The 26,523-nt window shown below is 40.9% G+C and overlaps 1 protein-coding gene across 1 annotated transcript in view; it reads right to left on the reverse strand.

Moving 5' to 3' along the window:
- Positions 1–26,523, reverse strand: part of RCL1 (RNA terminal phosphate cyclase like 1) — a 46,708-nt gene that overhangs the window by 11,203 nt on the left and 8,982 nt on the right. The window contains exons 3-7 of the mRNA XM_075827452.1: positions 23,693–23,868; positions 23,523–23,597; positions 21,074–21,198; positions 20,134–20,259; positions 19,803–19,959 (exon numbers count right to left, since the gene is read on the reverse strand). Coding sequence (XP_075683567.1) covers positions 19,803–19,959; positions 20,134–20,259; positions 21,074–21,198; positions 23,523–23,597; positions 23,693–23,868 — 659 coding nt within the window. The remainder of the gene's footprint in view (positions 1–19,802; positions 19,960–20,133; positions 20,260–21,073; positions 21,199–23,522; positions 23,598–23,692; positions 23,869–26,523) is intronic.

The raw sequence follows: 26,523 nt of genomic DNA on the forward strand, positions 1-26,523 counted from the left end.
CAGCCTTGGATGCTGGCATCTGTCGTGAGGACTAGTTGAGGGTTCGGTCTCCAAGGGACTCCTTTCTGGAGATGGCTTGATATTAGCCACCAGTGTAGGGATAGCCTCACCGCAGAAGGTATTTTTACCCTTACGTCTAGGGAGGCTTGATCTTTGTCCCACACAGAGAGGAGAAACGGTTGAATGAGCTTGTGCAAAGAGGACTGCTGGGATTGTGGATGTTAGGAAACCTAAGATCGTCATAATCTCCCAAATGGAGTGGTATAGGTTTCTGCAGAACAAAAACTCTTAATGGAATGGAGATCTGCTTTTCTTCTGGAAGGTAAGAGGTCATCTTAAGGGAGTTGAGGAGGACCCCCAGGAAACATTTCTTCTGGTTCGGGAAAAGGTCTGATTTTTTGTGATTTACGAACCAGCCCAGAGAAGAAAAAACTTGAAGGTCTAAACTCTAGATCTAGAAGCAGCTGAGAAGCAGATGGGGCTGAAATAAGGAAGTCGTCCAAATAAGGAATTATCTGGACACGGTTTAGATGTAGAAAGGCTGGGACTTCTGCCATTACCTTCGTAAAGATTCTTGGGGCCAAACTGAGCCCGAATGGGAGAGCTTGAAACTGAAAACGATGGAGTCGGTTTTGGAAAAACAGAGTAGTCCTTAGGAACCTTTGAGATTCTGGGTGAATTGGAATATGGTAGTAGGCATCTGCCAGATCCAGCGTAACCATATGACAGTTTGAAGATAGAAGATTAACGGTCAATTTTATAGTCTCCATCTTGAATCTTTTGTATATTAGATAACGGTTGAGGGCTTTCAAATTTATTATGGCCCATGCCGAGCTATCCGTCTTTCGGACGAGAAATACAAGAGAATAGAAACCCTGACCTCCTTGGGATTCTGGCACCTGAATGATTACTTGCATCTGTAGTAGTAGAATTTCTTTTTCCAAGGATATCTGACATTTTGTAGAAAGACTATCCATGGCCAGGACTCTCTGTGGAGTGGAGGTGAGAAATTCTAGTTGGTAGCCCTGATGTATTATATCTAGGATCCAAGGGGGAAGGTGAGATGTTCTTCCAGGCCGCAAATTTTTTTATTTAACCTGCCCCTTACCGGACTTCTGGCGTCACTGAGGGAGGTTGGCGGGATTGAATGTCCCTGTTGAACAGAAAATTTCTCCCCCTGCCCTTATATGGTTGGAACTTTGAGGACTTCTGTTTTCGCCTATAATCCTGTCCGCTCCCAAAACGGTTCTTCTTTTGGGTCCGAAAGGATTTTCGCTGCTGAAGACACATTTCTGTTCGACAGGAAAAATTTCTCTTATCGGCAGCCTTTGCTAGGATGTCATCCAATCCTGATCCAAACAGCCGGTCTCCCCCGCAAGGAACGCCTACCAGCTTGTTCTTAGAAGGAGGATCTTCTGACCAGTTCCTTAACCAAGTAGACCTTCTTGCTGCATTGGATAAGGCAGCAGATCTAGCTGAAAGCTTTACTATATCTGCTGAGGCATCGGCTTGGGAATTAGAAGCTTTCTTTAGCATTGGTAAGGAGGAAATTATATATTTTCTGGGAGTACCAGCCCCAAGATTGTTCCCTAACTGGTCGATCCAGATGGTAAGGATCCTTGCGGTACAGGTGGCCCAGACCCCGGGCCTAAACATTGCTGTGGAGGCTTCCCATGATCTTTTTTAAAGGAGCTTTCGCTTTTTTATCCATGGGATCAGTAAGTAATGCCATGTCCTCAAATGGTAGGGTGGGCTTTTTAGAGATACCTGCAACAGGTGCATCCACTCTAGGAACTTTGTCCCAGAGTTCAGCATCTTCTTCTGAAAAGGGATATTTCCGTTTGAAGGAATCAGAAATAGTTGCTCTTTTCTGGATCCATCCAGTCTTTAGTTGTTAACTTCCTTACATTCTTATGTATCGGGAATACACATTTTCTCCTTTCCCCCAGGCCCTGGAACATCTGATCACGAATGTGACGTAGTCTACAGGAGAAAGCTCCTGTCAGTTTCTCTGATCTCATTTCTGTGAGATCCGTGAGAAGTGTAAAAAAAACAAAACAAAAAAACTTAACCCCTTCCCGCAAATGGGCGTATAGTAAAACCCAGAGGCCGGATTCACATGAGCGTGTGCGTTTTGCGCGCACAAAAGGCATTTGACAGCTCAGTGTGTCAGCCCCGTATGATGCGCGACTGCGTGCTTTTCACGCAGCTGCCATCATTATGACACTCCGTTTGGATGTTTGTAAACAGAAAAGCACGTGGTGCTTTTCTGTTTTCATTCTTCCTTTTCACAGCTGTTGCGCGAATCACGCTCATGCCACGGAAGTGCCTCCGCGCGGTGCGCGTGATTTTCACGCACTCATTGACTTCAATGGGTGCGTAATGCGCGAAATACGCCCAAAGAACGGACATGTCGTGACTTTTGCAGCGGACTCACGTTGCGGAAAAATCACGCAACTGTCTGCACTGTCCCATAAATCACGCACATTGCACGGACGTATATCCCGTTCGTCTGAATAAGCCCTGAGGATGAAGCGGGCACAGGAGCTGTGCGTGCTTCATCTTCAGAGGGTGTCGGCTGTAATATACAGCTGACATCCCGCTGCAATGGCGGCGATTACGGTTCTCTCCGATGGGCGTTGTTTAACCCCTTAAATGCTGCTGTTAATAGCGACAGCGGCATTTAAGTGATACACAGAGGAAGGGGGCTCCCTCTGCACCCCATTGGCACCCCCCGCAAAAAAATTGTGGGGTACCGATGGTTGCTATTGCAAACAGGAAGCATAGCAACGACTTTCTGGTTGCCAGGACCTAATAGACTGATTGTCAGTTGTAAAATGACAGTTACAATACACTGCACTACATAAGCAGTGCAGTGTATTGTACAGGGGATGAGAAGATCAGATCTTCAAGTCCCCTAGTAAGTTTAAAAAAAAAAAAAAAACGTCCAAAGAAATATTTTTGAAAAAATAAATAAAAGTTAACAAAAACTAATAAATTATTCTTCATCTAATAACCCTCCGTTTCCTTGATCAAGTCCCTTATAATTAGAAAAAAAACCCACTATACAGAATAGTTATCGCCGCGTTTGTATCGGCATGAACTATAAAAATATCACATTATTTAACCCGAACGTTGAACACCGTAAAAAATAAAAAACAATGGCAGAAATTCCTTTTTTGGTCACGTTTAAAAAAAAATTTGAACAACAAGTAATCAAAAAGTCGCAACTACCCCAAAATAGTACCGATGAAAACTAGTTTGTCACGCAAAAAACAAGCCTTCACTTCGCTCCAGACAAAAAAATAAAAAAAAGTTATGCCTCTCAGGATATGGTGACACTAAAAGATCTTATTTAGTAAAAAGCGTTTTTGTGTAAAAGTAGTAAAACATATAAAAACCATATAAATTTGGTATTGCCATAATCGTATCAAACCGCAAAATAAAGTAAACATGTGGTTTATACTGCACAGAGAACTCAGTTAAAAATTTATAACAAATCGTGAGAATTTCGGTTTTTTGGTCTCCTCACCTCCCAAAATATTTAATAAAAAGTGGAGAAAAAAAATAAAAATAATAATTGCATGTACCCCAAAAGGATACTAATAAAAACTACAGCTCGTCCCATGAAAATGAGGCACTCGCACAGCTAGTCAACGGGAAAACAAAAAATTATGACTATCTGAACGCAATAATGCAGTACGACGGACCAGAATAATTTATATGTGCAGCAGTTCTCAAACTAAAACCCCACATCATTATTTGCAGCCCCCACTGGTAGACCCTGTAAATGCAGCGGAAACTATGACATTTTGGGGTCTGTGCTATGGGGCTAGTGCAGAAGTCAAAGATTAGGCAATGATGGAATGCAGATTTTTTGTACAATCCCACGGACACACTTTAGAAGTGCGACTCCTGCACCCAAATATCCGGCCTGTGCATAAAGGATTGGTTCAAAGCGGACGTCACTATCCAGGGATCATTTTATTATTAATTTACCCCATTATTACATCATCATATTATGACCGGATGTACTCCACACAGCTTACATATACCCTGATGTACTCCGCCCAGCTTACATATACCCTGATGTACTCCGCCCAGCTTACATATACCCCCACATTATAAACTGAAACACAAGTAAAACACTAAAACAAAACTACTACCAAGCAAAATGTGCTCTCCAAAAGCCAAATGGCGCTCCTTCTAGGCCTGGCAGTGTGCCCAAACGACCACATATGGGGTATTACTGTACTCTGGAGAACCCACTTAATTTATGGGGTGTGTCTCCAGTGGCACAAGCTGGGCACAACACATTGGGCACTGAAATAGCATATATGTGGGAAATGGCCATTTTCAATCTGCAACATCTATTGTGTACTAATTTCTGCAAAACCTGTGGGGTCAAAATGCTCACTCCACCTCATGATAAAATTCTTTAAAGGGGTGTAGTTTCCCAAATTGGGTAACTTCTCAGTGGTTTTTCACTGTACTGGTAACTCAGTGCAATGCAACACAGCGTCAAAAAACTATTTTGTAAAATCTCCACTTCAAAAACTAAATTGCACTTTTTCCCTTTAGACCCTTGCCGTGTGTCCAAATAGCAGTTTACAACCACATATGGGGTATTTTACTCAGGAGGAATTGTGTAACAAATTATGGGGAGTCTTTGCTCCTGTATACCTTGTGGAAATGAAAAATTATGAGCTAACACTACATATATTATTTGGAAAAAATATGTTTTCATTTTCACGTCCCGATTCTAATAAAATCTATAAAACACCTGAGGGATCAAATTGCTCACTACACCTCTAATTTAATTCTTTGAGGGGGTATAGTCTCCAAAATGGGATCACACCTAGGGAATTTCTACTCCAAATGGCGCTCCTTCACTCCGGAGGCCTGGAGTGGGTCCAAACAGCAGTTTGTTATCACATATGAGGTATTGCCGTAATTAGGAGAAATTGCTTTACAAATGTTGGGGTGCTTTTTCTCCTTTATTCCTTGTAATAATTAGAAAATTCTATGTTTCTTCAGAAAAAAAAGTAGATTTTCATCTTCACAGACTAATTCAAAAAATTTTTGCAAAAAAATCTGTTGGATTAAAATGCTAACTAAACCCCTAGATAAATTCCCTGAGGGGTATATTTTCCAAAATTGGGTCACTTATGGGGGGTTTCCACTGTTTTGGCACCATAAGACCTCTTCAAACTTGACACGGCGCCTAAAATATATTCTAATAAAAAATCCACTAGGTGCTCCTTTGCTTCTGAGGCCGGTGTTTCAGTCCATTAGCACACTAGGGCCACATGTGGGAAATTTATATAAACTGCAGAATCTGGGCAATAAATATTAAGTTGCATTAAGTTAATTTACAAATTAATTTTGGCAAAAAAATGAAATTTATTATTTTCACCTTTAATTTGCTTGGATTCCTGTGAAACGCCTAAAGGGTTAAAACACTTTCTGAATGTGTTTTTTAATACTTTGAGGGGTGCAGTTTTCAAAATGGGGTGATTTACAGGGGTTTCTAATATATAGGCTGCTCAAAGCCACTTCAGAACTGAACTCGTCCCTGAAAATATAGCCTTTTGAAATTTTCATGAAAATGTGAGAAATTGCTGCTAAAGTTCCAAGCCTTGTAACGTCTTAGAAAAATAAAAGGGCGTTCAAAAAATTATGCCAACATAAAGTAGACATATGGAATATGTGAAATAGTAATACCACACCAAAAAGTTACTGTTTTACAAGCAGATACATTTAAAATTAGAAAAAACATAATTTGTGTTTTTCACAAATAAGCAATCAATTTATCGACCAAATTTTTCCACTAAGATAAAGTACAATATGTCACGAGAAAATCTCAGTCACTTGGATAACATCAAAGCATTCCCAAGTTATTACTACAAAGTGACACGTCAGATTTGAAAAAAATGGGCCTGTTCCTGAAGGCCAAAATGAGCTTGGTCCTCAAGGGGTTAAATAAATCACAAAGAAGTGTCAAAATAAGGCAACTAAGAGAGATAAGAAATCACAAAGCAACTAACTTCAGCTCTTAACTTATTTTAAGAAGGGAGGGAGAAGTATACGAGGAGGCGGGACATTCCGGGCAAGAGGCAACCACAGGATCTGCAGAGGAGACTGACATGGCTTGAGAGACACTGGAATCGCTTACCAGCAGTCTTATTTTAAATGTGGTGCCAGTTCCCTCCAGGCTCCGCCTCCTGCTGTCTGTGTCATTCCCTGCACTCCTCCAGGGACATGTCATGACACCGCATGTGCGTCATAGGTCCGCGTCCGATGAAACATGTGACTGGAGACGCTGAGAAAGGAGGAGAAGCGGGATTCCATGCCAGAGAAATCCCTATCTGCCAGGTACCTCAAACCGGTCCTGAACAGTGCCCGGGGCTGCCTCCAGCAGAGGACTTCTGCGATAGAGTGGGAGGGAAGCTGCCAGCCGCCCGTGACCCCACTCACTGCACCAGTCCTCCGGACCTCACATTCGTGAGGGCCAGTCAGAGACCAGACTGGGCTGATAATTTTCCTTCTTGCTCTTCCCCAACGGCAGGACATCCATGCTTCCCAGAGGGACAGGAAACAACTGGAGAAGGTATGGAGGAGGGGCCTTTTATTCCGGTGTCCATGTTTCCTGTCCCTCGAGAGGCGGGGAATCCTCCTCCGAGTGCCGTTGTGGAGGTGCCAGGAAAAAAAGTGTCAATGCTGCAGTTGAGACTTTACCAGTGGCTACAGGGGGAAAGCTACCTACATCAAAGACCACACATTCTCAGTTAAAGAGGCTCTGTCACCAGATTTTGCAACCCCTATCTGCTATTACAGCAGATAGGCGCTGCAATGTAGATTACAGTAACGTTTTTATTTTTAAAAAACGAGCATTTTTGGCCAAGTTATGACCATTTTCGTATTTATGCAAATGAGGCTTGCAAAAGTACAACTGGGCGTGTTGAAAAGTAAAAGTACAACTGGGCGTGTATTATGTGCGTACATCGGGGCGTGTTTACTACTTTTACTAGCTGGGCGCTCTGATGAGAAGTATCATCCACTTCTCTTCAGAACGCCCAGCTTCTGGCAGTGCAGATCTGTGACGTCACTCACAGGTCCTGCATCGTGTCGGCACCAGAGGCTACAGTTGATTCTGCAGCAGCATCAGCATTTGTAGGTAAGTAGCTACATCGACTTACCTGCTAACGCCGATGCTGCTGCAGAACCATCTGTAGCCTCTGGTGCCGATGTGTCCTCGCTCGTCTGACACGATGCAGGACCTGTGAGTGACGACACAGCGTGATCTCTGGAGAACACGGCTGTGTCTGCACTGCCAGAAGCTGGGCGTTGTGAAGAGAAGTGGATGATACTTCTATACACAACGCCCAGCTAGTAAAAGTAGTAAACACGCCCCGATGTACGCACATAATACACGCCCACTTGGACTTTTACTTTAAACACGCCCAGTTGTACTTTTGCAAGCCTCATTTGCATAAATACAAAAATGGTCATAACTTGGCCAAAAATGCTCGTTTTTTAAAAATAAAAACGTTACTGTAATCTACATTGCAGCGCCTATCTGCTGCAATAGCAGATAGGGGTTGCAAAATCTGGTGACAGAGCCTCTTTAAGCTCTCCAACCTAATTGTTTTTTACACTTCCGACAACATACTAAAATTCCTCCGATTTTCAGAAAAATAGAAGCCATTTCTCGCCAAAGATATTGAACTAGTTATTCTACCACATTCATGTGACCTTGGAGAGCATCACTTATGATTATGCAATTTGAACAGGAGACTGCAAATTATTACCTCCTGGGCATCTACACCTGTGTGATCCTAAAGAGAAACTTCCTTTTCTTGTCAAGATAGTAGGAATGTATTACAAACATTCTATAGTTAATGGTAGTCATGGATGTAAAACAATAGATTCTTTGTTCAATACTGTTGCATATGTTGACACTATATAAATAACAGGTAACTACAATGGCGCCTCTTGATTCAGTGCTGCTCAAAGTCATTACGAGTAGCTTTCAAAGGACAACTTGGCAGCATTTCTAAAAATGTGGCTTCAAGGCTGTTGTAACTTCAGATACCAATTGTTTACAAAAGAAGCGAGACATCTTTGAAGACAAAACACGGCGAGTGTTACAGGAGTAATGAATGCTCGACATTTGCAGTAACATGAGAAAGAGACCAGATGTACATATGACATGGAGTACAGCTTTGACTTCCTACTAATCTAAATCTGATGGCGTATACTATTGCAAGACAAACGTCAGTCAATATACGTACAAAGACAATATAAAAGTAAAAGAACTAAGCTTTATTTTCTATATTCTTTCCCTAGAATTTACTTTTATCCCCATTCATGTATAGTGAAAACATCATAATGAAAACAATAATGTAAGAATCCGTTGACAAACAGATGAGGTAAGCTGAACGTCTGATGTGCATTTAGGACTGCGAGTTCTCCTACTGGGATCCAACCATGTACACCTAGGAGAATATATCAGAGCCTAGGAAAATGCAAAATTCAGCAAGGGAATCCAAAGATTTTCAAATTGTTCATTGTTAAAGTATACTTTTTTTGTTTTTTTCTTAATGTGGTGAAGGACACCAGTAGTAGTACTAATTTATGGGTGGTCTCCGGTATTTTTTTTATCGAAGAAAACAAACGATGGGTAAAACAGGGTTTGCTTGTTCAATAGAGTGGTTAGCATGTTTTTAAAAGCATACCCAACCATTCAGGTTACTTTTCAGAATTAATAAGGCCTCATGCACACGACCGTAGCCATGTGCACGGCCGTGATTTTCGGGTCGGCCAGGGGCGGAGTGTCAACCGCAAGCCGCCCGCAAATCGCGGGCCGTGCACATGGCCTCGTGCATTATTTCCTATGAGCCTGGACCGCAGAACACAGCCGTAATAAGACATGCCCGTTCTTTCTGCGGTCCGGGCTCCTGGGCCATGCACGGACTGTGGAAACCACGGTCGTGTGCATGGCCCCATAGGAATTAATGGGGCCGCAATTCTCCCGTGGATTTTCGGTAGAATTGCGGCCGCAAAAGCACGTTCATGTGCATGGGGCCTTATATGTGTGTAGATGAGGAATAACATTATTGTTAAATGTTTACAAAGAACCTCATGTTCATGTTTCTAAATTATGCCTAGCGGCTCAGATCAACGTATATATTGTGGATTGTGCGGTCCATGTCTAGTCTCTCACAATGCTGATATTGTATAGTCTATCCTCCTCATTTCTTTTGTTTTACTTGGTACCAGCACTCCACGCATTTGAAAAAATACCCAGCTGATTTTAATTCAGGAATGACCTCATAAGTGTTCCTGCTCTTGCTTGTGCTCTCAGTTGGCCACTGGGGGCGCATGGCAAGGTGAGCTCATTCCATCTGTTCACATGTTGTGGTGCTGTGTGGTGGTGTCTGTTGCTGTAGTGATGCACTTGTGGGGGGACGTGGCCCAGAGCCATGGAGGCTTGGCACGGTCTGTTAGCATGGGTGCTTTTGGACCACTGGGTTGCTCCCTCTGCGGGAGCGGTGCTGCGGTGGCGGGGGCCGCCATGCGGTGCTGCAGCCGATAGAGTAGGGACCCACTTAAAAGAGGTCGCCGTGAAGTGGCAAGTGGGCTTATACAGTTTGATCAAAATGTTTACAAAGAACCTCATGTTCATGTTTCTAAATTATGCCTAGCGGCTCAGATCAACGTATATATTGTGGATTCTGCGGTCCATGTCTAGTTTCTCACAATGCTGACATTATTTCTAGCCATTATATGACTTATATCCTGCATTTATTCCTGAGCTAGTGGGAGAAGTGTAACTGCCATCAGTTCTTCTATACAGAGAGAAGAGAACATCCTGCTCCCCTCGTTGTAGCACACCCTCAAAGAGCAGTAACATGGAAGACATCTAGCAGTAAAGAGCAGTGCAGCTGTGAATCAAGCAATGGAGTGAGATATAAACACTTACAAGAAGCAGCAGCAGCGTCTTTCTCTGCTCCTCCCCTCCCCTCTATGGACTTCTATGGGCAGTTGTAACCTGATCCCTTGGTGAGCTTATAGTCCGTTTTATAGGGACGGAAAAGCAGTAAATTGAGAGTGACTAAACAGTTGGGGGGAAGGAACCTGATAAGTAAAGTTGTTTTTTTTTTTAACTTAAATTACAACATTTCTTATATTCACTTCTATTAATTTATGGGGTTCATGTGTAGGAGCGAGCACTGACTACTACCTTTCCTTGCTGTTATGGGTAAGCTATTGCTGTTTGATTCAAATAGCACTTTGATGCACTAGCACTTTATTCCATCACCAGTTTCCCCTTTTTTCCTATTCTACTACTGACTGAACATACATATATATGGTTCACTAATTATGAAATAGGGTAGCCTGTCCCTTTTGGGTTTATATATGACTTACAGCCCATATACCTATATACAATATTTTGCAAGTGTCAGTAATTGCTCCTATGTTCATTCTATGTCTTGTCCTTTTGTTCAATTTTTAAAACTTTGTCATATGTGTTAAATAAATTCTACTTTTTATATATAATTTGGCTATAAGCTCGTTTTTCTTCTGTGTTTGGTATACAATATGGAGCTGCCTTTATGGTAAATTATGGGGGGGGACGGAACGCTTCTGTTGTGAACCGTGCCCAGCCCTTAGTACAAATGCTTTTGGAGTGTATATATTGATTCTATTAATTTATGCAGTTTGTTAAACTTGTGACTGTTTAAAAAGGCAATGACTACAAAGGGAAAATGTACCAAATACACAACATATTACACATATACATATATGCCTGATGAAGAACCTGGTTCAGGGTTGAAATGCGATGCATTTCTTTTATTACTTTTAACCCCCTCTGCTACGTGGTTTTACGAATAAGAATAAAGATTTTATTTTTTCATCCAACCTGAGTTGTCTTCACCAATTGAAGCCTCCAGATGGACATCATGAACACAGGAGCTGCTCCACCAGGATTTTTCCCCCCTGCTATTCCTAATAATTAACAGTAACTGATCGGCGTTTGTGCCCATCCCCGGATCAGAATGCGTAGAACAGCCTATGTAATTTCATCATACAGGAAGTTCTGGTGCCTGTATGGATGATCATTTCACCATAGACTCAAGTACAGTAAGCGCTTGTAACCAAAGCCGGAATCAGACTATTGCTCTGCAACAGCCCGTGTGATACTGAGTAATAGAAATAGCAAGTAAAATAAAAACAGGTAAGAGACTAACCTATGGAATTCCTTAAAGGGGTATTCCGGAACTAAAAAATTACATTTATTTAAATAAAACAATGAAAATGATATAACTTTACAATGTACTTACGTTTCATCAGATGGCTGTAGCGTCGTATATCCTCCTCCGTCACCGCCCCCTTAGTGAAGCAAAATCTGCACTTCCTGTGCAGACCCGTCCATTTAGTCTTCTGCCTTGCTTCCGGTTTCCGGCTTTCACACTGTACGGTTACGTCACAAATGACGTAACCGTACCACGTGCTTCTTTATCTCAGAGCATGCGTGGTTAACACACTCCACCGCGCATGCTCTGTTAAATTATAACCCCTTATAAATTACCGACGGAATACGAAGTTGCGGGAATAACGGCCGTTTCGGCCGTCTTCCCGACAGGTGCAGGAGCTGTGACAGCTGCTGTCTCGTACAGCAGCTGCCGCAGCTCCTACAGCGGGGACCGATCGCTGTGTCCCCGCTGTCTAACCCCTTAAAAGCCGCGTTCAATAGAGATCGCGGCTTTTTAGGGGTTAAGTTACCATCGCCGGCCTGCTACACGATAGCGGCCGGCGATGGTTACTATGGCAACCGGACACCAAACAATGGCGTCCGGCTATGCCATCGACGGAAGCCTAATGGGTCCTGACAAAGTCAGGACCCACTATGCTTGCTGTCAGTGAATAGCTGACAGTTCTAATACACTGCACTACGCATGTAGTGCATTGTATTAGAATAGCGATCAGAGCCTCCTGCCCTCAAGTCCCCTAGTGGGACAAAGTAATAAAGTAAAAAAAAAAAGGTGTAAAAATAAGAAAATAAAAGTTAAAAAAAAATCCCCTTTTTTTCCCTTATCAGTCCTTTTTTATTAATAAAAATATATAAATAAATAAAATATACATAATTGGTATCGCCGCGTCCGTAACGGCCTGAACTACAAAATTATTTCGTTATTTATCCCGCGCGGTGAACGGCGTAAAAGAAAATAATAATAAACCGTACCAAAATCACAATTGTTTGGTCACTTCACCTCCCAAAAAATTTATTAAAAATAGATCAAAAAGTCGCATGTACCGAAAAATGGTCCTGATCGAAACTACAGTTCGTTACGCAAAAAATAAGTCCTCGCACGGCTTTATTGATGGAAAAATAATAAAGTTCTTGCTCTTAGAATAAGGGAACACAAAAAGTGAATGATTTTTTACAAAACGTATTTTATTGTGCAAACGCCAGAAGACATAAAAGAACTATAAACATCTGGTGTCACCGTAAGGCCGAGTTTCCACGAGCGTGTGCATTTTGTGCAAGCAAAAAGCGCGGCGTTTTGCGTGCGCAAAAGGCAACAGCTCCGTGTGTCAGCCCTTTATGATGCGCGGCTGCCTGGTTTTCGCGCAGCCGCCATCATTATGACACTCCGTTTGGATGTTTGTAAACAGAAAAGAATGTGGTGCTTTTCTGTTTTCATTCATCCTTTACAGTGCTGTTGCGCGAATCACGCGCGTGCCACGGAATTGCTTCCGTGCCACATGCGTGGTTTTCACGCACCCATTGACTTCAATGGGTGCGTGATGTGCGAACAGCGCACAAATATAGGACGTCGTGCGCTTCACGCAGCGGACATACGCTGCGTGAAAATCACGCACCTGGCTGCACGGCCCCATAGACTAACATAGGTCCCTGCGACGCGTGTTGCACGGATGTATAACACGCTCGTGTAAATGAGCCCTAATCGTATCGCCCCGCAGAATAAAGTGAATATGTCATTTATAGCGCACGGTGAACGCTGTAACAAAAATAGAATAAAAAAACAATAGTAGAATTGCTGTTTTTTTAGTCACCACGCCACTTAAAAATAGAATAAAAACTGATCAAAAAGCCGCATTCACCCCAAGAAAACTACAATGAATTCCTCAAGGGGTCTAGTTTCCAAAATGGGGGCACCTTTTGGGGGTTTCCACTGTTTTGGTACCACAAGACCTCTTCAAACCGTTTAACCCCTTAATGACGGGGCCATTTTGCACGTTAATGACCAAGGATTATTTTTGTTTTTTTCACGGTCGCATTCCAAGAGTCGTAACTTTTTTTTTATTCCGTCGACATAGCCGTATAAGGGCTTGTTTTTTGCGGGACGAGTTGTATTTTGTAATTGTACCATTTTTAGATGCTTATAACATATTAACTTTTATTAACTTTATTTTAGGAGAGAATTGAAAATAAGCAGCTATTCCAGTATTGATTTTCACGTTATAAATTTACGCCGTTTACTATGCAGCGTAAATAACATGTTAACTTTATTCTATGGCTCGGCACGGTTACGGGGATACCAAATATGTAAAGGTTTTATGTTTTGCACAATAAAAACCCTTTTAGAAAAAAATTACTTGTTTTTGCATCACCGCATTCCAAGAGCCGTAACGGTTTTATTTTTCTGTCTATGTGGCCGTACGTGGGCTTGATTTTTGCGGGACAATGTGTAGTTTTCATTAGTACTATTTTGGGGTACATAGGACTTAGATTAATTTTTATTTAATTTTTTATGGTGGGAATGGGAGAAAAGAGCGAATTTTGCCGTTGTTTTTTTGGACGCCGTTCATCAAGCGGTTTAATTAATGTGTTAATTTTATTGTTCAAGTTGTTATGATCGCGGGGATACCATATATGTGTATGTGTGATTTGTTTTGACACTTTTACTTTAAAAAAGTATTTCACTGTAATTTTTTTTTTGTTTTTTCACCAACTTTATTTAACGGATTGACATTTTTTTTTTAGTCCCACCATGGGACTTCACTATGCGATGTGCCGATCGCATATATAATGCTTTGGTATACTTCGTATACCAAAGCATTATTGCCTGTCAGTATAAAACAGAGGGAGCTCCCTCCCTCTGTCAAACACATTAGATGCCGCTGTCACTATTGACAGCGGCATTTAATGCGTTAAACTGCCGGAATCGGAGCACACTTCGATTCCCGCAGTTGCAGCAGGAGCCAGGCTGTGTATAACAGCCGTGCTCCTGCCGCTGATCGTGTGGGTACACTGGCAGTACCCGCGCGATCACAGGACGGATATATCCCTCCTCCTGCGCGAACTAGCAGCTGCAGAGGACTGATATATCCGCCCTTCGGCGTTAAGAGGTTAAAAACGCAGATATCCAGTGATTTCAGCTTGTGCTATCAGTAATAGAATGAGAGCACCAAAATGAAGACTGAGATTGCAGAAGTTAGTAGAGCTGGGTGTAGTAGGCGGAGCAAGTGCACTGCTGCATGCACATTGCATGCTGGGACTAGAGCAGTGCATGCAGGGAGGAGAAACACAGGAAGAGAAGAGGAATGAACTTACTGAGCAAAACAAACCTCTCAAGGTAAACAATAGGGAGTAATGTTACTAAAACCATTTATTATCAAGAAAAAGCTAGTCAGAGTGCACTAATATATTAATAGAGGAACATTGCATTGATTTAAAAAAAAAAACAAAAGGATTGGAAAACCCCTTTAATGGAACACATGAAAAACTTTAGTTATGGTTGGAGTTTACTTTTAATAAAAACTACAAGAAAGAAAAAATGAGCAAAAACCAACAGCAAACACATGCGCCTGTCCTAGGGCATATTTGTTTGCTAGAAGTTATTATATTTTCCTCATGAACTATTTTAAAACATGTAGTGGTGAAATCTTGTAAGGGTATGTTTACACTGAGTATTTTGCAGGCAGGAATTTCTCCCTCAAAATTCTCACTGGAATTTTGAGGCAGATTTTGATCTGCCTGCACGCCGTTTGCAGCGTTTTTCAGCCACGGCCATTGAGTGCAGCGGGCAAAAAACGCCACGAAATATGCCTTCTCTGCCTCCCATTGATGTCAATGGGAGGTCAGAGACGTAAACGCTCGGTTAGGGCATGTCGCTTCTTTTTTACGCTGGAAAAAAACACCTCTGCCTCCCATTGAAATAAATGGGAGGCTTTTTTTGGTCGTTATTTGGCAGGTTTTCCGACGCGCTTTCTGGTTTATAAAGCCTAGATAATAAAATAATGCTACACACACAGAAGTGTGGCATAGCAGACTTCAGCAGGAATAAAACCAGAAAAACAAAGCCTTTCCATCGACGCTTGGAAATTGAGCCTAGCAGACGCTAATACTTGGAAGGTAACATAGAAAGCATTTCCAAGACTAGTCAGTACAGATTTAGTTTTGCAGAGCTCTGGAGGCTCGCACCCCATGTTCAACTGAAAAACATTGCAAAATTCTTCAGAATGCTACATTACGGAAAATCTAAAAATGTATACAAAACAAATAGAAATTGTCAAAACTCCAAGGCATTGCCACCATTTTATTTAAAAACATGTCTGCTTTATCGGATGCATTGCCACTTTAAAATAAGAGGCAAACGGAAATCATAAAAGGAGCATGCTAAATATGAACATGCCAGAAGGATTTCCAAAGCATTTATGCAAGCGCCATCTTCTTTAACCCCTTAAGGATGCAGCCTAGTTTTGGCCTTAACCCCTTAATGACCAGCCTAATTTAAACCTTAATGACCAAGCCATTTTTTACGTTTTTCCATTGTCACATTCCAAGAGCTATAACTTTTTTATTTTTGAGTCGACATAGCTGTATAAGGTCTTGTTTTTTGTGGGGCAAGTTGTATTTTTTAATAGCACAATTTTGAGGTACATATTATTTATTGATTACATTTTATTAACTTTTTTTTGGGGGGGGGGGGGGGCTTGAAATTTCGCCACTCTTTTTCACGTCCTAAATCTACGCCGTTTACCGTGTGATATAAATAACACAATAACTTTATTCAGCGGGTTGTTACGATTACGATACCAAGGTTGAAGGACCTGTGGGTGACGTCACGCTGTGTGTCTGCAGTGAAAGAAGCTGGGTGGGAACAATGAGAAGTGTATGATGCCGATTCGTCAGCGTCATACACTTCTATTCACAATGCCCAGTAGGTAAAAACACAACACACGCCCAGTTGGTAAAAACACAATACACGCCCAGTTGGTAAAACGAGAAAAAAGGCCCAGTTGTCCATTGAAAAGCTAATTTGCATAAATATAAAATTGCTCATAACTTGGACAAAAATTATCGTTTTTAAAAAAAATAAAAAATAAGTTTGCTGTTATGTACATTGCAGCGCCGACCACATTCAATAGGAGATAGGGATTTAATAATCTGGTGACAGAGCCTCTAAGCTTATCTTTGAGGGCCACTTCTAGCAAAAAGGTCCAAACCATTTAGACTTTTTTTTTTTTACACAATGCACTACTGAATCTTACAAACGGCAATTACTTTATAAATTTTAACAATCTCGTTATGAAACATGGATAAGAATTTCTCAATAGCCAGTAATGGTCCAAAGTCAAAAGCCAGCTACATTAATAACAAGAGTGAGATACCAAAAACTCAAATCTAGTTGCATAGTGCAGTCAAGTCACCGCAAATACATATACCTAGCTTATCCTTGGAAAACTAAGGTTTATAAAATGGTTTGCCAATGTTCGAAACCAATTTATCATAGTGAAATACCAAATATAAACACTTCTGAAAGGTTTTTGACATGGTTTAGAGCATGCTGCATAATTTTTTTTTTTTTTTTTTTTTTTTAAACGTGTGGATTTTTTTTGTGGGATTTTTGCCACACCAACTTGAATACGGAAAACCTTAAAGGAACAGTGTCATCGCAAATAATTTTTTTATATGTTAAAGATGTTAGTGCTTTAATAAAAACGTTTTTATTCATTTGTGTGTTTGTGTTTTACTTTTTCTTATTTTTACACTTTTTCTTCCCTATGGGGGCTGCCATTTTTTGTTCCATTTCTGTGTGTGTCGATTAACGACACACACAGACATGGAATACGGCAGCCACAGTCCCATAGGGACTGCGAACGGCTCCCGTCCCATTGACTGCCGTGTACGGCGTCTGTGTGGGAACTGCGCATGCGCCGCTCCCACACAGTCCTATTCGAAATTGGCGCCGTCCGGCGCCATTTTCCTGTGGACCGGAAGTCGCGGCCGGACAGTAATATTACTACTTCCGGTCGCGGCTTCCGGACTTGTGCACATGGAACAGCGGCAGCAAACGGAGCGGACGGGCCGGAGGGAGCCGCGGCGGCAGGAGCAGGTAAGAGATTTCAATGTATGTTAGTGTTTGTGTGTGTTTACTACTGTATGTAAACCTACTACACTGTGGGTTACCTCAAAAAATGGCGACACACAGTGTAGGAGGTTAAACCTTTCAAACCCCTCGTTTATCCCGGCACTAGCCAGGATAAAGGAGGGGGGGATGCTGAGAGCTCACTAGAGCGAGGGCTTTTAACCCAATGTTGCAATGCTGCAATTTTGGGAACAGCCCCATCTAGTGACCAAAAATGGGTAGTATTATAAATTAGAAATAATTTATAATATTTCCTGGCTCGTGCCAAAAAAAAAAAAAAAATTTGAACAATGTTTAATCACCCACACACTAAATGTTTAATTTTTAAAAAAAAAACATGTTTTTCTGGCAACACATTCCCTTTAAAGGCTATGGACACCTTTGAAAGGGATTTTTTTTGTTCATTAAAAAGATCAGTGTGTTTTGTGAAACTTGAGAAATAATTTAATAAAAACTAATTATACTTTTTGAGAGACAGCTATATACAGAGCAGCTGTATTGGTCACAGAATCCTGTACCTCTCAGGTCCAAGGGACGATGGGTTCAGTGTCAGCGGATCACATCCAAGTACATAACTTACAAAATAGAGAATGAGGCAGCACTACCAAATAAGAAGTGATCATGTTTAATTCCACATGCAACATTTCAGCTCATTGTGAGCCGGTCTCAAGCATGGCTCACCCAGAGCTGAAACGTTGTTGCATGTGGAATTAAACATGATCACTTCTTATTTTGTAGTGCTGCCTCATTCTCTATTTTGTCACATTAAAGGGTCATTGGACTGTGACCCAGGAGTCGTGCACCCACCCAATTTGTTCATCCAGTGCTGCTGATCTTGGTTTGTACGTTCATAACCTAGATGTGATAGATTACAGGTGGATTCGGTGTGTCAAAGACACACAGGACCTGCTGTCACTGAACTAGTCCGTCCCATAGACCTGATGGATTTAAAGTCTTGGCACACGATGCAGCTGCTCCGTAAAAGTAACAATTATTTTTCAATAAAAACTAATTATAAAGCTGCACAAAACACACTGACCTTTTTATTTAAAAAAATAAAAAATTATATACTTTTGAACGGTAGTGTATATATATATATATATATATATATATATATATATATATAAAGATCCCTTTCAAAAGGTGTACATACTTTTCAGTGATCTAGTAAGATTCTAATCTAGTGTCCTCAAGGCCTCCGAGTTGCTGAATTCGATCATGTTTTGCATGTATATGCTGAAGTTCCCACATAATGGGTCCAATGTATCCCAGATGGTAGAGGTCCACAGCATGTGTTTTAGTGTGATGGCACAGACAAATACTACTGCTGTCATCAGATGCAGTGGACCTGCACTTGAGATACTTAATGGTCAGCACATCAGGTAAATTATATCAAGTACTATACCTATATGGAGAGCACCAAAGGAGCAACGCCAGCCAAACCCCAATTCCCAAAGGTTAAACATTAATGAGATAAGTATCTATATATAAATATGAGATATTCTAGAGGGAACAAGAAAAGAGGAGGGGGGCAAGACTTATAGGCCCTAAATAAACATGATAGTATCGGTGGGGATACACACTGAATGAATTATAAACCTAAAATCACCAGACAGTGCTGATTGTGACATGGGTAAGGTGTTCTGCTCTATTTCAGAGCCTCTACTCTTGACCTTTTTTGTTATTATTTTCATGCATACACCTATAGGTGCTCTTATGTGTGAGTGATTTGCTGTTGTACCTGAACCCCTGCATCTGGCTACGATTAACACGTACCACTTGATTGTGGTCTCTACTTATTGAATATGATGCAGGATTTTGAATGCATTGCGGCTACACTCACACTTATTAATTAATTATTTATTAATTAATCAACTGTTAATCTTCATCTTTCCAGTGTCACTCTGCTACCTAGTGTATTACAACTTTAATATCATATGTATCATTGTCTGGTATCTTTTTTTACACTGTGGCAATCATCTTTAACTTTTAATTGTCTTTTTGTTAATTGTTCTAATAAAACTTGTTACTTTTATCAATCCTTGGTGTGTCGGACTCCGTTTTTAGGTTTATAAATTATATCAAGTGTTTTTTTTATTTTTTAGAAAGTGGTGCAGTTGAGATATGCACTGCTATCAGACTTCAGCCCCTATTTTTCAACACAGCCTTAGAATATCTATTCCTGCAGCAAAACAAATTTATACTTGAGAATTGCCAATTGTGGTGAGTTTGCAACAGAAAAGGCATACGTTTCTGGAGGTTAAAAGCAGATCACATTTACTATAGTAGTATTGCTGTAAACCAATATATAATTTACACTATTATATTATATATGTCTTTCTTCAGTTGCAGATAAAAAAATTCAAAGTGGTAGAAGCCAACTTTAAGCCTACTTACTCTAAAGACTTCTTCCAAAAGCAGCTTAGCACAGTTCTTGCCCAGATCTTCTGGAAGTACAGTTGCTCCCTGCCCCTGGGGATTTGATGCAAGCTCAGCACTCATCACATAACCTTCAGTTGTTTCAGCCACTAGAGATAGACCAAAGCCAGGAGACCTAGGCATATACTTTACATAGTTATAAAACAGAAAAAAACAAAACAAAAAAAAACACTCAACCGCCCCTACTAAACCATGTGGCAAAACCGATTTAGAATGCACAATATTTAAGTGATAAAATGTACTTATGAAATAGAAGAAAGAAAGGTGTACCAAACTTATCCACACTTACTTTCCAGAGTTTGCCCCTTTAAGGTGGTCTGTGTGTATATAAATATCTGGAATAAACTTATTCAAAATGCTTCGTGCTGAATCCACAACTCTATTGCCCATTTGTGGAGATACTCGGACAGAATATCTGTTAAACAAGGGTTAAAGAAAAAAAATCATACAACAAGAAAATTAAGGGTTGACTCCAGAACACTAACAGCTGTGGGAAAAAAAAAAAAAAAAAAAAATGACATTAGGAAAAAGATTTTTGTAAATTACTACAAGTAGGAAAATAAGAGATTTGCATCTCTGCCCAATAGGGTGTTACATTAAAGCCATTATAGCAAATTATTATTATTTTTTTTAGTTTAAAGGATTACTAAACACAAAACTATCCCAGCAATTTCTCCCGTCCTTTTATCCTATTTTTTTTTTTTATCATACTGAATTTAATACCGAGAAATAAACAAAGAATTTGTCTATATATGTCCCAGATTATCCTGTGTCTGGCTGTAAGACAACTAGCTGCAGCAGGAGCCTCCCCCTCTGCCTTGTCTGCAGTAGGACTATTTAGATTGTGAGCCCCAATGGGGACAGTAAAAAAGAGAACCTCTGTACAGCGCTGCGTAATATGTTGGCGCTATACAAGTAACTGAAATAAATAAATAGGACAGAGATCGCTAAGCCCTGGCCCCAGCCGAAAAGGGCAGTCATCAGTAGGAAATTAACCCAGTGTTCCTTGTAGTCTTTTTACAGGTTTTGTTTCAGGAACATTAAAAATATCCTACAGATTGATCAGCAGTGTGAGCAACGTTATATCCAGTTTACTTTGATCATTGATTTCTAGGTTGTGTTCCTTTAAGATAGTGGAGTTTCTTATTGACACGAGACAAAAGATTGATCTTCCTGACATCACCACAGTGACCAGAGAAGTTTGTACACAGCACTTGATTAAAGGATACGCCACTCCTCGGATACGCTTTATTTTGCCAGGATCCGTCAGGTGAACGGGTCTGAGAACTTTTCTAATTGGACATGAGAAAATTACTTCCCCACCTCCTCCAGGCGGCATCCCCCTCTTTACGATCTAGAAAGGCATTCAAATTTTAAAAATTAAAAAACTGCTAGACAAAAGCATTAAATACTTTTCAATTCCTAATTTAGCTCCAAAGTCCTTTATTGTGATATAACCCAAACACTGTGCAAGGATACTTGCTTGATATTTTGCCTAGAGGAGGAAGATGACATAGCATTGGAAATAAAAAAATATACATAAAATAAGAAGTCGTAGTCATTAAATCACCAATAAACCATGGGTCGGAATTAGCGAATCTTAGCATCAGGGAGTGTAGGGGGAGCAGGAGGTGACACTAGTGAAAAAGAAAAAAAAAAAAATGTAGAGCATTTAACCCGTTTGACTGCCCATAGTTGTTTTTATGGTGGCCTCTAACAGGCTTTATTCCGATGCAGTAGCCTTTTTATGGTGCTGCACTGGAATAAAAGAACACCGCCAGGAGCAGTTAAATCTCCCTGTTCTCAGCTACTAGAGGTAGCAGAGGGCTGGTGCAGACCTGCTCGAGCGAGCGTGATCGATCCCGCTTGTATAACAACTCAGATGCAGTGCTCAATAGCGAGCGCCGCATCCGAGTGGTTTCAGAGGGAGGGCGCTCCCTCTTTTACCCCACCGGCACCCTGCGATGCTATCGCAGGGTGTCGGTGGTTTCTCTGGCAGCCGGGGGCCTAACAAAGGCCCCCAGGTCTGCCTCTAGTTGATGCCTGTTTGGCCATGCCAGAAGCATGGCCTAACAGGTATAATACACTGCAATACAGAAGTTTTGCAGTGTATTATAAAAGCGATCAGATGATCGCACAGTAAAGTCTCAGAAGCGATTTTAGCTTTATGCGAATTAGTTTCTTAATGCCCAAGTAGGCATTTTTACTTTAGACCAAGTGGGCGTTGTACAGAGGAGTGTATGACGCTGACCAATCAGCATCATGCACTTCTCTCCATTCATTTAGTCAGCGCATAGTGACACTGCGTTATTCACTATGTGCAATCCTATACTGACATATTTACGTTACTAAAGTGTTTAGACAGTGAATAGACATTCCTTCCAACCAGGACGGGATGTCTATTCACAATCCCTGCACTTCGTTAACGTTTGTTTGGTATTTACAGCAGAGCAAGCGTAATCTCGCTGTAACCTATCATTTACAGCGAGATCTTGCGAGATTACGCTTGCTCTGCTGTAAGTACCACAGAAACGTTAACGAAGTGCCGGGATTGTGAATAGACATCCCATCCTGGCTGGAAGGAAAGTCTATTCACTGTCTAAACACTTCAGTAACATTAATATGTCAGTATAAGACCGCACATAGTGAATAACGCAGTGTCACTATGCGCTGACTAAATGAATGGAGAGAAGTGCATGACGCTGATTGGTCAGCGTCATACACTCCTCTGTACAACGCCCACTTGGTCTAAAAGTAAAAACACGCCCACTTGGGCATTAAGAAACTAATTAGAATAAAGCTAAAAATCGCTCCTAACGTGGTAAAAATAGATTGTTTTTCTAAATAAAAAGCACTGCTGTCACCTACATTACAGCGCCGATCTCCTTATGTAGAAGGGCACTTATAATGTGGTGACAGTCTCTTTAAATTCATAATGTAAAAATATAAAAATGTATGGCTTTTAGAAATGAACATTTAAAGATCTATCCTCAAAAACATGCATCGTTGGATCCAACGTGACGATGAAGACTCAAAGTCCATTTACACTGGCCAATAACCATTACAACTCACTTTCCAGGTGATCTGAGCAATAATTGGCAAAGGTGTATACGTCTAAAGTCACAGCCTAAGTTCCAATAAAAACTATAGATTATCATTAACTGTAACCAATCGTGGCGGCGTAAAAATAAATAAAGAGATCATTGCTTGAGGCATGATAGGTTTGCTGCCCACATCGACATTTACATTAAGCAAGCCATCTCTAGCAAACAATGATACTCACTACTCCAGATCCCTGCCAACAATTTTTCAAACCACCAACCATTTGTTTAAATCATTACAAAATAGGGTTTCCCAGAAGCAAAGTATTACAAATGCAAAGATCCAATACAAAATATAAAACAGACAATTCCAATCTGAAATTGGTCTTATTATAAATATACTATTGAATTATGTACCTTTTTCTTGGCAAAAACGGTTAGAAGATACATAATTCTATTTACCACAATACACTTTTATTTTCTATCATTTGTATGTTCTGTATGAGGTAATTTAATTCTATATACATATTTTAATAAATTTGATTCTGTATATAGAAAAATCAAAAAACAAAAAAAACGCAGAGATCTTTATAATAAATCCACTGCTAATTTTTTTTCAAGTGAACGGAAATCTTACCTTTAGATCAAAATGCTCACCATCAATACCAAACCTTTTTAGTAATGGAATGGCTGTGGCCTTCAGAGTGTCCACCTAAAATAAAAATAGTAAAGCGCAACTTAAGCTTCGACATTAAACAAGATAAAAGAAGAAAAAAAAAGTGTCATTTCATTTTTATAAAAACTTACTGAGGGGTCAATTTGATCATTGGTGACACCACGAAGGGTAATTTTTAATGAATTCTTCATAAATGGAGCCAAGCAGATCAAACTCTCTAAGTAGTAGCCAATAGAGCGTTGTATATTACAGTCATGTTCCAAAGTTCCACCAAAAAGAAGGCCTGGCTGATAATACAATGAAGTACCTAGAAGAGACAGAAAGGCGTTAACCGTATACATGAAGCAAGCTGGGTTGGCAAAATGAATGACTAACAACGTACAAAGCTATTAAAAATTTAACGAGTAAGAATCAAACTTAATAGGCAGCAATTCTTGTCAAAATTGAACCGGACATTTAGGCTTTATTCACACCGTTTTTTTTTATACGTTCAGTGTATACATGGGGAAATGCCCCACGACACATGCAACTGAATGCCTAACAGCTTCACACATCGCACATTGTATAAAAACGTATTCAACTATGCGTTTCAATTAAAAAGAAGTTACGCTAACAGAAACTTCCTGTACATATGTTAAACCTTTACCCTCGCTATACTTGGCCTAATATACGCCGTTAGGTGTATAGGTTGGGTGCATTTCCCGACATACCGCAAAGGTAGAGAAAATTACATGTGAACTTAAAGCGGTTTTCCCATCAGAGATATTTATGACATATCCACAGGATATGTCAAATGTCAGATAGATGCAGGTTGGATTGTTGCAATAATCACTGTGCTAAGAAGTCACAATGTTATACATTCATTGTTTTCTGCCTCCATGACCTGTAGAAACAGCTCAGGTATATGAAATAAAAGGCATTAATGTTGTAATAAGCAAACAAGTCCATGCGTGATATTGTGGTGTACATAACTCCTATAAAACTGGAACAGGATTGCACAATATTTCACAACATGCGTTGTAAAGACCTGTACGGCTGGGTTCACACTTGCGACGCTACTTTACATTGTTCTGCTCTGTCAGAGGAGCAGAACAAGAGGAAACCAGACGCTATTATTCCATTTCACCACGGACACCACCGGTGGCAGACGGAACCCATTGACTAATAGGTTCCGCCGTGTCGCCCGTGGGTTTTACCGGAAACCATAGTGCAGCATGCAAGCACTATAGTCTCCGGTACTCTTGGCCGGATCTGCGACGGAGGCTCCTAATGGAGTTTCCAACACCGATGTGAACGAGGCCTAAAACTACAAAACCAAAAAGGTAGACTGCACTGCTATACGGAGTAAAAACAATATGTTTAGAAGCAAATTGGACTTTTTTTTATTTTTTGCAAGGGGAAAAAAAAAAAGTTATGTAACAAAGTGGTTTCAAATTTACATGTGTTTTCCGTTTGTTCCTAAAATAAAAGGCTTATTATGGGGAAAAAGGCTGTTCTAGTGTTTAACATGAAACATTTTTTTTACAACATTTTTCTTAACGTTTTAACTTTATTTTTTGTCTCACTAGGGGATAGGCATGAAGCCCTGATCGCTATTCTAATACACTGCACTACCTACATAGTGCAGTGTATTAGAGCTGTCAGCTATTCACTGACAGCAAGCCTATTAGGCTTCGCATCCCGGTGGGGCCTAATAGGCTTTCGTACTAGGAAGTGATTGTTAGGCTACGGTTGCGATAGCAACCGTCTGCACCCCAGCAGGTGCTGATGGTTGCAATTAGCAACCATAGTGTGCGATCTAACCACCTGGATGCAGCGATAGCTGCATCGAAGTGGTTAATCGGCCGGATCGGAGCTTAGCTCCGGTCGTGGCAGTTAGAGCAGGATGTCAGCTGTGACAAACAGCTGACTCCCGCACCCATGGCAACCATCATTGTTGCCGAAAGGCTAGAAGACACTTCGATGCAGCGATCAAAGCGATCGCTGCATCTAAGGAGTTAATCAGCCAGAACAGAGCCTAGCTTCGGTCCTGGCCGTTACAGCGGGGAGTCGGACAGCCGATAACTGGCAGTGATGGCGCTGGCTCAGCTTCTGAGCCAGCGCCATCACATACACATTCTCATGGAGCTGCGATTGGTCAGTCTGCTGTGACTGACCAATCACAGCAATCGCCAGCCGGGACCGCTGTGATTGGTCCCCTGCCGTCTTACTGTGCCGATCAACTGTCAAACAGTTGACGACACAGTTCTGTTACCCTGTCCTTTGACAGGGTGACAGTTTTTAGACAGGACGTACCGGTACATGCCGGTGCCATAAAGCACTGTAATACAGGACATACCGATGCGGTAAGGGGTTAAAGAGGCTCTGTCACCAGATTATAAGTGCCCTATCTCCTACATAATCTGATTGGCGCTGTAATGTAGAGAACAGCAGTGGTTTTTATTTTGAAAAACGATCATTTTTTAGCAAGTTATGAGTTAGTTTAGATTTATGCTAATGAGTTTCTCAATGGACCACTGGGTGTGTTTTTACTTTTTACCAACTGGGTGTTGTACAGAGGAGTGTATGACGCTGACCAATCAGTGACTAATCAGTGTCCTACACTTCTCATTGTTCCAGCCCAGCATGATACGCAGCACAGTGTGATTCTGCAGTGAAAGAAGCTGGGCTGGAACAATGAGAAGTGTATGACACTGGTCACTGATTGGTCACTGATTGGTCAGCCTCATACACTCCTCTGTACAACACCCAGTTGGTAAAAAGGAAACACGCCCAGTTGTCCATTGAGAGTCATTAGCATAAATCTAAACTAGCTCATAACTTGCTCAAAAATGATCGTTTTTCAAAATAAAAACCACTGCTGTTATCTACATTACAGCGCCAATCAGATTATGTAGGAGATAGAGCACTTATAATCTGGTGACAGAGCCTCTTTAAGCTCCATAAGTCAAATGGCGCTCTT

The sequence above is a fragment of the Rhinoderma darwinii genome, chromosome 1, assembly GCF_050947455.1.
Source record: "Rhinoderma darwinii isolate aRhiDar2 chromosome 1, aRhiDar2.hap1, whole genome shotgun sequence".
Taxonomy (NCBI): Eukaryota; Metazoa; Chordata; class Amphibia; order Anura; family Rhinodermatidae; genus Rhinoderma; species Rhinoderma darwinii.